Below are 13,875 nucleotides of genomic sequence, written 5' to 3' on the forward strand. Positions count from 1 at the left end.
GGTTGAGTCTGTTCATGTGTTTTGAGATTAAGAAGTTACAACACATGGTCAGACTGTCCAAAATACATGGACTGGACAGATGTCCAAGGAACAGAATGGACAAAATCACAAGAATGACAAGAATCACATGGATTGACTGTCCATAACACATGAACAGACTTGCAACACATGGGTAGACTGTTCACAACCCAGGGAGAAATCACAAATATGGGCTGACTCATATTACTTTTTGTTTCTTTGTTAACTTTGTGGCTAATCTTGTATAAAAACATACGAAGGTTATGTACTTCTCTTGGAGAATGTAGAGCTCAGCCTAATAAGTGAATGGAGGAAGAGACTTAAGCAACACATCAAACTTTCTCAGGTCCATTATGTAAATTCTCAAAAGAAATGGGCCTCAGAAACCTGTGCCCTAGTTTCTTGAAACAATGTCATCTATATATTTCACCTCATGATTAAAAGTCTAGGGAGGAGCCTTGATTATCTGGAGGGATTTTAAATGGGTCATTGAAATACTGAGGTGGTACATTAACATATCCTAATTTACTGGATAATGCCTTTAAATCACTGCTTCACAAAAGGAAGGAACCGTTCTAAACTAAGAAAGCAAAACTTCCATTAACTAGCCACAGACAATTCAGAGGACTCATGAATGTAAAGCATATCTTCATAAAAGCAAATTACAAAGAAAATGGCTTGCCAAAGGAAAATATGCAAATGTGAGTTTTAAATGCTGTTAGTGAAATCTGCGTGGTAAAGCTGGCTTCACTCAGTGGAATGAGAAGAAAACCTGATTTCACATTGGGGCAAGGTCAAGGATATGAACTATATCCTAGAGGGCCCAAAATATTACTTTTAAAATCTTTAACTATACAAATCCAGGTGTTCCGTATGAATTTGCATAAGCTTTACTAACTATAAGAAGTAAGGCAATTGCTGTAATGGTAGCAAAACTCTGGAATTTCGGATTTTCCACTTGCTCTAATTCAACTCAAAATGTTTCACCATCGTTATCTTGTTTAGTGTTAATTTTGGATAATAGTAATATAGATGCTCCTAACAAAAGATCTGAGACTTAATTTAAACCATACTTTTGAATCTGAATTAAAGACCTAGTTGATTAAACATACTTGTAGTTCATTCCAATTCTGAGAAACTAACTTGAAGGTGCAAGTAGCAAAATATATATTATTTTCTAGAGTCTGTTTCCCGGTTTCACAACTAATTTTACGTTATGTTCATATACTGTGCTAAAACAGAGTGTGGTTTATTTGACTTTTGGCTTTTGGCCAAGGGAAAGCCAATTAATACAATGTATGAAGCCAATCTATTATGGTTTATTCTTATTTATATAAGTAAACAAACCACAGATTTGTTTACAATTGTAGGAAGTTAGCACCCACCTCTGTCCTAGAAAAGAGCCAAGGTGGCGCAGTGGTTAAAAGCAGCACTGCAGGCTACTGCTAGATCAGCAGGTCAGCGGTTCAAATCTCACCGGCTCAGGGTTGACTCAGCCTTCCATCCTTCCGAGGTGGGTAAAATGAGGACCCAGATTGTTGGGGGCAATATGCTGACTCTCTGTAAACCGCTTAGAGAGGCCTGAAAGGCCTATGAAGCGGTATATAAGTCTACTGCTATTGCTATTGCTAAAATGAAATATTTTAGGAAACATTAAAAGGGTAGAATATTTCCTCCTAAAAGGGAGACAGAAACACATCCCTCCACCTTTGTCAATGGACCATTAAGGCCTGAGCCAGCCTATTCTACATAACAAAGATCTACCTCATCTCATTGTCCTTCATTGCACCACCCACCAAGTTTCAACCAAACTTAGCACATAACCTACAAAGTGAGGTATGACCTCTAATAGCAACCAATCAGGCTACTCTTCCTATGTCCCAGGAAGTTCAAATCCCAGGAGAGGGCATAAATCCAGGGACTCTCAGCATCTCTGCCCTTTCCTGCTCAGGAACTCAAGCTCCTGTCCACCATTAAACCATCATTCGAAACAGCTTTCATGTTTCTAGTGTCTTTCCCCCCACTTGGAATTGAACCCAGATGGGCATTTTTTCCAACACCATATAGGGGTGAATCAAGCCTATGGCTACCCCAATCCACTGAAAGAAGTCAAGTTGCATTATATTCATAAGAGATGCCTACTTACAGAACAAAAATGTTGACAGAAGACAGAAGTGGCTATCCACGTATCTATAAAGATAGAAAAATGGAGAACAAAACTAGAGAAATACAGGTCTTACAGTCAGATGTGATTTCATAGGGGGAATTGAGGCGTGCATCTCCACAAGGTGATGTGCTCACGTATAAATGGAACAGAATGTTCTCTTTTAGCCTGTAGCCTCCCTCTTTTAACCGCACAAAGATTGATCGCTCGCTGTCTTCTTGTTGTCTGCTAGGATCACAAAGAAAGGTTGCAGGTTATTTTTTACATTCCAAATCAGAACTAATTCTTTTCTCCCTATGGGTTAGCTTTCAGACTCTTTGTTATATTCTCTTTATGATATCTCATAAAAGTTCTCTCTAGCAGATGCTTTTAATGAACTCCACAATATCACAGGGATTACAAATCTTTAGCAATCAAACTGCTAAACAAGTCAACAAACAAAAGGGATAAGAAATAGCAGAAAAATTGTCATTATTAATTCAAACAGTCATAATCACTTATGCGCCATAACATGCCTTTTAAAAGACAAATAATGCAAAATGTAAATGTTGAATGGGCTTCAACATTCTATTGCAACAGTTAAATCTAACACAACCATCACTGTTTGCCACTGATTTCAGCTTTAATATAATCTATAGAAGCATTACATACTGGCCACTGTTGTTTTACAAATTCAAGGAGAAAGTTGGTTCAAAGAGATGAGTGGCAATATAGTTCTGTTCCTTATTAACAATTAAAAATACTTAAGTAGTGGATGTAGATAACCTAACATTTCTCCTTTTCTGTTTCTTTAAAGATAAGTATGATAAGATAACTGATAACTATTATTTTTATGAACAGAATGGTAATAACAGCAATGTTCAAATGTCATAATGAATGACAACAGATTCCCATGATACTAACAAACACACCTAGACTTCAAGTACACATCAGAATGATGTCATTAGAATAGCAACACTTGCCATGTGGGTCATCACTTGCCCCCTTGCCTATCTCCTTGATGCCTATAGACACATACATTCTATAGTTGGGGTAGGTGATAGGTTTGTAGGTTTATCAAATCAGCCAATCTCTTGGGTTGAGTTTTCCATTTCTTGCCGTCAGTCTCTTGTTACAGTTTTTTTTATAAAGAAAATATTACAAGCACAGTACTTAAATGGAGCTGAGCAGGATATCTAGTACACCAGGGAAAAACAGTATTTGACAAAAAAGAGAACACTGTATATGTTTGATACAGGACGATGAGCTAAAGCATTGTACAAATGTTCTCAAATCAATTAAAAAGACATTAAAAAAACCATCAGTCCTTTCTATTTCTTCGTTCTGGGTCCAGAATCTGCATCAACTTTTAAGTTATTACTAAACTATACATTCATTATGATTAGAAGTAGAAGACCATTATAAGAGCCATCCTGAATTATGTACTTTTCCCATATACTTATCCTGTGGAATTGAGCAGGTTTCAATTACACAATTTTGAATGTTTAACTTAGCTTTCTTGGGATGGTGTAAGTTCTGATTAAACTTACTGATGATATTAATAACTTTCTAATTGTATTAGGAAAGGCAGTGAGGAAAATGCAGAAGCCTAAATCCTACCTGATTTAGTCTCAACTACAAATCTAAGATCTATGTAACAAACCATGATGGCTCGACTGCTCAGATTGTTTTTCTTTTGTTTTTCTTTTGGTGTTTCTGAGGTTGCCAATGATATATAACTGCCTCATGTCAGTTTGGAACTGGGTTTGCTTCAACCAGCAGCAGCTCTTTGAATTCTGTGTATACTGTAAACACCTGGAATTGGAGATGCCAGATGTTTCCTTTGTGTGGTTTCATGGCTTTGAAGAAATATGGAATACAACCAAAAAGAATGTAGACCAAAATTTGATTAGTTCTCTTCTTAGTAATCCTCCAATACATATAAAAGGGCCTGGTGTATGGAAGGGAGCAAGGGTTAAAAAATCAAGAAGGTAGCCAGGACTTCCAAATACCCTCTAATGATGATTTGTCTATGGAGATTCTCAGTCATCTAGGTCATGGTTGTCCCAAAGGTGCATTTTCAAGAGGCAACTGGACTTTCTGTTTTTTTCTTTGAAGATGTTTTGCTTCTCATCCAAACAGCTTCTTCAGCTCTGGATAGGTGCTATTTCCCACCATCTACTCAGATCTGAAAAAGCTACTTGGATGAGAAGCAAAACATCTTCAAAGAAAAACCAGAAAGTCCAGTTGCCTCTTGAAAAAGCATATTTGAGACAATATGATGGTTTATTTATCAAAACAAATTAGAGACTTGAAGTTTTCTCATGTGTTGTTGGTAGAACTATACAAAGCCCAAGACAAATGTGTAGAGATATGTTCTTATACTCTCTCCTCAAATCATGCCTTTACTTTTCTCTGGTAAATTTCTCACACCTGTGCTAAGTATTTTCCATAGGATAGCTATAGTACCTGCTGGCTCTGAAAGTAGCTAAAATATTTTTCTTCTTCCACAAGGCCGGTCAAGAATCTCAGCAACATCTTGCATTGCATTTTTGACCAGCTTGTCTTTGAGTTGAAAGCCTACCTCCTTCTTCTAAGTGTATAAAGTCTGCATGCGGTTAAAACCATTGGGCTGTCACTCTTCCATGGCTTGTTTGTTTTTATGCAATGATGCATTTTCTGTTGAGGGAAATTTATGGTCACGTTTCCACCCCCCCCATAACTATAACATTGAGGCTCTTGAGAGAAGGTAGATACATTCAGTTGCCCCATTTCCCTACTTTTCTTCCCGAAACCTCCCATCCATTTAATTTGCATTATCACCAAACCTTTAAAACAAAAACCCACATGAAGATCTTGCCTCTCTAAAGCAAGCATACTCATTTTGAAATAATGACCTACGTAGAGGTAGCCCATGACCTTCGACCACAATGGAGGCTGAAATTTATGTTGCTAAGTGAAACATTTGTTAAGTGAGTTTTGCCCCAGTTTACAAACTTTCTTGCTATGGTTGTTAAGTGAATCCCTGTGGTTGATAAGTTAGTAGCCTGGATGTTAAATTAATCTGGTTTTCTCAGTGATTTTCAAAAGGTCACAAAAGTTGATCACACAATTTTGGGACACAGCAAGGGTCATAAATATGAGCCAGTTGCCAAGCATTTGAATTTTGATGACGTGTGTCAACTTTGAACTGAACTTGGCAGAAGCCATTTTACTGTTCCTCAGTTGCCACACAGAAGGGGAAGAGGGGAGACATAACAAAGAACTTACTCATGGAAACCAAGATCATCTTCACAGGGAATGGATAAGGTCGGGGAAGGAGTATCTGTAGAGCCCATTTATTCACCCAATTGGCCAATGTGACCTTTGACACTTGAGGATTGGTTTATTTCTTCTTTTAATTATACTGAAACCATGGGAATTATTTAGAGTTGGTTTTCCTTTAATCCGTGCTGATATGATGTACTCAGTAAAGAAGTTCTTTGAGGTGGATTTGAGGTAGTTCTAAGTTGTCCATGCCCAATATTTCAAGCCTGGTGGTAGAAGGCATTCTGTTGTGAGCAGAGGAGTGGAAGACTCTTCTAGTGAAATACCTCTGGACTTGCTCAATTGTATTAATGTCCAATATACAGTGTGGATTCCAAACAGATGAGCTGTATTCGAGAATTGGTCTAGCAAATGTTTTTTATGCCCTAGTTTGCAGTACAATATTACTGGAGAAAAAGCTTTGCAAGATTAGATTAACAACTCTTATTGCCATTTTGGCAATGCTGTTACAGTGAGCTCTGGCACTTAGATCATTAGAAATTAGTACACCCAGGCCCTTGACAGAGTGAGGGTCATCCATGAAGTCATATCCACCCAGCTTGTATTTGGTGTTCTGATTTTTTTTTGATAATGTGTAAGACAATTGCATTGTTGGTTGAGATTTCGAGTTGCCAATTTTTGACCATTCTGACACATAGTCAAGGGCTCTACCAATTAGCTTTTCGCTGTCACCTCCTCGAATTCTAGGAATGGGGAGGGAAAGGAAGAGGAAGGGAAGGACCAAATATCACAGAGGGGAGGAAATGAAAGAGAAGGAATCCCAGACAAGAGCAGATGTGATTTCTGCCTCTATTCCATCTTCCTTCCAGACATGTAATTGCATAATTTGCCATGAGATATGGAGAAGATAAGATGTTTCAACAATAATTGCTTGGAAGACTATTCTTTAGTAAGAATAAGGTACATTGGACAAATCCTAGAATAAATGCATTGTGAATAAGATTAATCTTTCACTCTGCAATACTTTGACTTTTGTATTTCAGGATGAATTATAATTCTCTTTCTTGGTGTGTGTGTGTGTGAATGTGTGTGTGTGTGTGTGTGTGTGTGTGTGTACTTAAGTGTATCTGGGTCAGCACAGGAAGAGCTTTGGCTCCTGGCTAAACAGAGAGAGTCATCTGGATGAGTTGTTGTGAGCAGAATTTTCTGCTGTTGGGAGAATTCCACCACAAAGCAACATAGCATTGATCCAAATAACATAATAACATAACTGAATGTGCTATGAAACTGGATCAATACAGAAGCATAAGAAACAATGATTACAGTTTTATCCTTAGAGGCATGAATGCCATGCTTAACACAAAGCAAGCAGAGGGACTGCTAAATGAAGAAAATAATTTAACATAAGCCCAAGATGGGGTGGAGGAGGGCTGGGCTTAGTGGGGTTCACAGGTTATGTAAACAAAACAGTGGAATGTGTAGATTGGCTTTGTTCCATGTTTGTCTCATTGTACTTTTGAGATATGCTTATCACCTCTTTTATTGCCATGTGAATTTCCAGTGTATTTATATCCAGTGTTATCAGACAAACATCTGGTTTTAAAATCCCTTTTAAAAAAGCAACGCCAAATGTAACCTTAAGCGGTGCCACCCTAAAGACATTTCTATCTGATAGGGCATTTTAAATGCTTTCATCGCCATTTCTTTCTTAGGTTTGCTGACTCTCCATGGGCTGCTTTTATTGAACTGTATCTTATGTGGAAAAAAAATATATCTTCTTTACATTGTCCTGCAGGGGGATCCACTCAGTTTGCTTAAAGTCAAGATGGCCAGCACAATCAATAGAAGCAATATACAAAAAACAAACCCAACTAAAAAAAAAAAAACCCCAGGCAGATCTTTCCTAGCACCCAACCTGGATATTTTCGTCTAGAAAACTATAATGTCAAGATGATGACATATTTTAATATCATTATTGCACCTGTGCTGCCATTATGTACTTGTGTCTTGGTGTCTGACACAAACGTGTAAGTTACAGCATTTGCATTAAGATAGTGTCATTCATATTGCTTTTTGCCTGCCACGCATTCTCACAGACACTCTTGCTTGTTTGATAAAACTCAAAATGATGTTGGTTGAACAAAGAATCCATTTAGGCTCTAGGGCCGTGATGGTGAACTTATGGCAGTGCCATATCTTTGGGCACATGAGCCGTTGCCCCACTTCAGCTCTGCCATGCCTGCGCGTGTTCCTCCTGCTGGCCAGCTAGTCTTTGGGTCTCTGCTGTGCAAGCGCAGGGGTGGGGGGCATGTAGGGGACCCGCGTGTGCATGCATAACAGAGACCCAAAGAATAGCTGGCTGGCAGGAGGTTCACTTGTCCATGGACAGCAGAGCCTGAACTGGGGCGACGGCTTGTGTGCCGACAGAGAGGGTGCACATTGCATTTTGGGGATTCAGGCAAGCACACGCTTTGGCCACTTGGTCCGGAAAAGGTTAGCCATCACTGCACTAGGGTATAGTCTCATTCCTAATATCAAGATTTCAAAGAGTGTATAGTCATTGCATAAATGAACTTCTCTAACAAAACAATTATACTAATCCATATAGTTGAGAGTCAAGCATCAAATAAAAACATATATAATGTTTGCTGCAGGGGATGTGAGATTTTCTGTAGACTTCAGCCCAGGAGAAAGATAGTCCAAAATTGCTCTATTATTTAGTGGATCAGCATGGCAAAAACAAACAACAAACAAACTAGAATGATGGTGATTTATGAATTGCGACCATGGCATGACAGTACTAGATCAGGCTGCATATGAGTTCACATATATTTATTAATCATTTGACAAATATAACATCCAGCAATCCAGGAGAAACCTATTCTTAGTATATCTACAGATATTCTCAGTCATCCAGGCCATGGCTATCCCAAATGTGCTTTTTCAAGAGGCAACAGAACTTCTAGTTTTTCTTTGAAGACACAACACAGTCCTTTCAGCAGTTCCAAGAAGACTCCGCATCCATTAGCTAAGGTGACCCTGAGGACACAGACAAACCTCCAAGTGGCCTTAATGAATCTCTAAACAATGCAAATAGCCACCTGTCTGCCAGGAATATAAATCCTTCCATTCCTCACCATCCAGTCAGAGCTGAAGAAGCTTCTTGGACGAGAAGCAAAACATCTTCAAAGAAAAACCAGAAAGTCCAGTTGCCTCTTGAAAAAGTATTTGGGATATTCTTAGTATAAAAGTATAAAAAGAATCATTATGTTGTAAAAAGATAAAGATCTTCTTATATCACTAGGTTTAGTGTAGTCTGGAGAGTAAATTATGCTAAACTAAAAAAAAAATGCCTGTCTTTCTATATATAAAATAGCTACTCAAATTAAAGAGCTTTTTTTATTAGTTTGTTGCATCTGCAAAGCTTTTCTATATAAGTAATCCACACATTCACAGGCAAGTTACTAAACAATATTTTATTGAATGATATATGAGCTTGGATTTATCTACTTGATATAATTATCTTGGGAAGACGTAATGATATCATAATAATACATGATGCAACTTTGCCATTTATATAATTGCATCATGTTGTGTCTTTTCTTATCAGTTCAGAAGCCCATGCTATTTAAATTTCAGTTTCCCATATTGCCTCCCCCCACTTAATAGAACTAAACCAGCTATGGCATTAATTGTATTAACGTAACTAATTTAGTTAATTTTTCTTTTCCCTGTCATGGCCTTCCCAAAAGCAACAAAGATATCAACCAACCAATTCCATTTTTGAAAACCTTTTGTATTTCAAGAGCTACCTATATTGATGCTAATAGGCAATTTCTTCCATCAGTCATCAGCAACTGTTCAAGAGCTGTTTAGGGCTGTATAGATGAAGAAAATTCTTTCCCTAATCCGAACTTTGATTCTGCTATTTACATAATAAACAAAATACAACCAATTCTACAACTGAAGTCATGTCTGGTTTTCGACCAAGGCTGTCAAACTCACGGCCCATGGCTGGATGCGTCCTGTGCTGGTCACACCCAGTTTAGGAAAAAAGTTGTGATATGTCCTGGGACGCTGTGGTGACAACATGAGTTTGACACCCCTGCTTTAGACAGTCCTTGTTGATGAACTTGAAACTGATCTTGGGGAAAAGCAAATGTGGTGCTCCAAATGTTGCCAAATTACAATTCCCAGCAGTTTCACCCAATCTGAGGAAAAGAAATTTGTGATTCAGTAGTAAATGGACTACTACAGGTTGCTTTCTGCTGGCCTCATTAGGAAGGAAAATAAAATGGGTGTTTCAACTAGCAAAAAGGTTGTGTTGTAGCTTGCCAGCTGGCAGTGGAGCTGGCAGCAGAGTCGAACAGTGAGGAGGTTGGGGAGGAGCATGGGCCAGTCTTGTAGGCTAGGGAAGGCTCAGATGAGGGCTCTGCGTTGGAGGCAGAGATAGGGCCGAGGCTGTCTGGCACTGATCAGGTGCCTATGCAGCTAGACATCAGTGGGGCAGAGGAACAGCTAGAGCCTGTTTCCAGTGTGCGCATGCGCAGAGCTGCCAGAAGAAAAGAACAACTCAGAAATTAGGGTCGACTTGGAGGTAAAGTCACAGGTAGAAGGTGATTTGTCCTTCCCATAGGAAATAAAAGAGGAGCGAAAGGGGAGTGGGCTTTTGCCCTGTTTGTTTGTTCATTTATTAGATTCATTTTAGGAGTGTGAAAATCTGTCAGTGAATGTCAGAGACTCTGTGCCCAGTCTTTCCTTTATTTGGAAAATATTTACAGGGCAGCTTTCCAAGATAGATAAGGTCTGTAGTCATAATTGCTCCTTTGAAAGACTGTTTGCCAAGCCTTGCTGAATGTGAATGAAAGGCATTCACATTCGTTTAATAAAAGGGGTTTTGTCAGGACCAGGATTCTGCTTCGTGCTTTTGGGGAAGCCTAGGTCAGAACAGGCTGGGATTACATTTTCAAGAATCATCATCCACAGAAGGAAGATGAAAGTATGATTAAATATTCCATTGAATAACATGGAGATATGACATAATATAACACCTCTCTCTCTTTCTCTGACACTTTAAGGGAAGATAGACTCTATGTGATTTTGATAGATTTTGTACATCTCTTCTTGTCACACTGGTAAGCACCAAGACCTGAATAGGGCCTAAAGTTATATCCATCTAAAATGTAATGCTCCATGAATACATTTCCCACTAGAGAGTATGAATTCCATGAAAAGATCTAGCCACAAATGTCTGATGATCTCAAAAGAGAACAATGTTCTGCTTCCTGATAGTCTATCTAAGTCAAATAACATGAACGATAAAAGGTTAGGGTAGACTGGGTTGCAATAAGGCATTAACAGTCAAGAAACATTTAGGCCAGATTAATGCTCTGATTACTGTCTTATGCTGTGAATTTTTCACAGACAGAGGGGAGTATTATTATGCACTATTGAACCTAAAGGACTGTTATCTGTTTCATGTGCCAGTAGAGAGATCTTTTATGCCTTAATGACAAGCTGAATACAAGAAAGTGTATTCATTGTAAATGGCTTTCCCAATATGACTCAGCCAGAGTGAAGGAAAAAATGCCCATAATGAAAAGGTAGTTAGTTTTTCATTCTCAGCTATTCCCTGTTTTTATCAGGTCTTGATGAGTGCGTTAATCAGGTACAACCAAGAGGCTTCATGAAACATGACTTTATTATAAATATTTAATCACTGCTGAAGAAAAACAGGCCAACATAAAAGAATTTTAGGCAGCCTTGTATAATTACATAGCTCTGCATAGTTACATAGGATTCTCCTCCTTTATTAAAAGGGAGGAGACTCCAAAACAGTGAATCAGGGATGGTGAGTTAAAAGACAACTCAAAAATTTGCATTGGAAATTTGCATTTCTTATTTCCATCTAATTTAATCCATAGTTTTTGTTGTCTGAATTTAATAGATTGCTACTACAAACCCAATGATGCAATGTAGTTACATCAAACTAAAATTAATCCACTACCAGACAAATGCAAGAAGGATGATGGTGGTGGGTTGGGGCCTTGAGGAAATTCCTTATGCTGCCTGCCTAAGGCTTCCAAATTCAGGGGTTGTCAAAACTTGGCAGGCTAGAATAATTGGTTTCTGAACTTGTAGTATTTATAATGATCAATATTTTATTGGCTACCCAAGGCTACAGCCGAATGGCAAGCTTGTGAAATCAGAGCACTTAAAGAATCAAATATATTTCATGCTGTTATTTCTCATGCCATCCTCCTATTTATATTTACTGATGAATCAAGAGCCATTTTATCTACATCATGGATTGAAAACGGTGAGGCAAGAAAATTAATGTTGGTTCTTTTACAACTACTAGAATTGAAACACAGCTGCAAGTTGGTTGCTTCAGGGGATGATGGTTGGGCTTCTACCTACATAGTATCCTTGTAAGTTGTATACCCACAAATACTAGCTGAATCTCATTGGGAACATAGTCAATGGTGGAATTCAGCCAGTTCACACCACTTCAGGAGAACCGGTTCTTAACTTTCTGAGCAGTTTGGTGAACTGGTTGTTGGAAGAAATCATTAGGGCAGAGAACCGGTTGTTAAATTATTTGAATCCCATCACTGAATACATCCTGCATATACAATAACATTTGGGTGAAGTCTCACATTGCTGACCAGCAAAGCTATTTTATGAATATCAACTGATATTGTAAGCAGGCCAACTGTTTGGTTAACTGGCAAGCTTTTGCTGCTGTTTTCTGTTTTTTTATTTCTTGTAAGCATCAGAGAACTGGAAATAATGACCAGAAGAAGAACAATGGACGTAGAACTTGCTACTACAAAATATAGCAGTTGTGGGCATGAATCTAGATACCTTTAAATGCAGAAAAGATTAGAATAATATCTGCCTGTCAAGGGTTGCTACTTATGATTATGTGCCATCAAGTTGATGACTCTTAGCAGCCACATATTTTTCCCTAGGAGCTAGATTATTTGAATTAATATTCACAAATATTCCAGTATGCTTTTAAGTATGGTTGCTGTAGAGCACACACAAAGATGTTATTGCCATGATATGGTGATGAGTTTCTCACAAGCCCATATTGGTTTGCCTGGATGCAGAGAATACTGGATGAAGCAACATGATCCAACTTTATCAATTTTGATTGTGATGTGTGTTTGTGTTTAGATTGATCATTCCTTTGCAACTTTTCAGAAAGAAGACATACTCCTTCCAAAATGTAGTTTTGTTTTCTAAAATTCGTTTTAGATTCCTTGGATAATCCCTATTCCCCTGAGTATTATCTAAATGAAACTTACCTCAAGTGCAGCTCCAACTGTGAGTAAAGGAAGTGAATGAAAGCTCTCCTAGCCACAATTTCTGCATGGCAATCGTTGACAACAAGTCCTTGATCATTTAGGTATTCTCCATTTAGGCATTTGGTGCCTGAAGAGAGCACAATAACCTGAGCCTGCTGAATGTCCATACCTATAAGGGAAAAAACCAGCACACACACAATCAAAAGTTTGGTTTGGTTTGGTTTATTAGATTTATATGCCGCCCTTCTCCCAAGGACTCAGGGTGGCGTACAACATTAAAAGAAACACATAATACAAAAGTTAAAAAAATTAAATAGACTATCCCAAACAAACCCAATTAGAATTAACTAACATTTTTTTAAAAAGTTCATAATGGTTTGAGATCATGCTTTCGTGTAGCACCAGAGAGAGTTCTAAATGGGTGATTACTTGGTGATAAACAGCAATCATTGTTTTCATCACATTGTATGGTGCAATAATGTATGATCTCTTTTAATATGGACCACGAATTCCCGTATCCAAGTCGACCAGAAAGTTTACTTTTTAAATCATTAACCAGAGATGATATATCCCATAAGGAAATAATAACACATTCCTGCAACCCAGATGAACAATAATCTTCCAGGGAACTTTATTTTGTTGTTATCACTGCTGTTCTTTTTTTATGATAGAAACATACATCCTATATAGTGTGAGCTTTCATTTCCTTGGGATTGCAATGACTAATAAAAAGTGAGTTTTAGAGTGCCTTTTCTTTAAGAATCATGTATATTGTAATGTATAAATCTCTATTCAACTACTGAACGTGCATTCCTTTATAAAATGGGAGCAGTTATCAGGTCTGTGGCCACTTGTTTTGCAATATGACTGAAGACCCAGATAGCCTTGAAAATGTCCACTGCAAGTGGAATTTGCCAGTCCAGGGAGATATGAGAAGTTGTGTTTCCTCCATAGTCACATCTCTCTTTTGGGAACAGTGCACGGCAGATATATTCTGCACCAGTTGTAGCTTCCAAATAACTCTTCAAGGGAGCTTCATGTAGAGCATATTGCAATAATCCAGCTGAGCAGGGGTGAGATTGAAAATTTTTAGCAACCGGTTCTGTGCCTGGTTGTTGGGAAGCATGGCCATGG

General features: G+C 38.2%; 1 protein-coding gene across 2 annotated transcripts in view; it reads right to left on the bottom strand.

Annotated features, from left to right (window-relative positions):
* Positions 1-13,875, bottom strand: part of ADARB2 (adenosine deaminase RNA specific B2 (inactive)) — a 511,321-nt gene that overhangs the window by 47,344 nt on the left and 450,102 nt on the right. The window contains exons 6-7 of one of the 2 annotated variants that reach the window (XR_015696318.1): positions 12,742-12,910; positions 2,259-2,410 (exon numbers count right to left, since the gene is read on the bottom strand). Coding sequence is in view for 1 of the 2 variants with exons in the window: in XM_014052563.2 (XP_013908038.2) it covers positions 2,259-2,407; positions 12,742-12,910 (318 nt within the window). In the remaining variant the exon portion in view is untranslated. The remainder of the gene's footprint in view (positions 1-2,258; positions 2,411-12,741; positions 12,911-13,875) is intronic. The other variant, XM_014052563.2, reaches the window with a different exon arrangement.

This window comes from Thamnophis sirtalis, unplaced genomic scaffold, assembly GCF_051295495.1.
Source record: "Thamnophis sirtalis isolate CommonGarterSnake01/CBP01778 unplaced genomic scaffold, rThaSir2_p1.2 scaffold_4, whole genome shotgun sequence".
NCBI classification, from domain to species: Eukaryota; Metazoa; Chordata; class Lepidosauria; order Squamata; family Natricidae; genus Thamnophis; species Thamnophis sirtalis.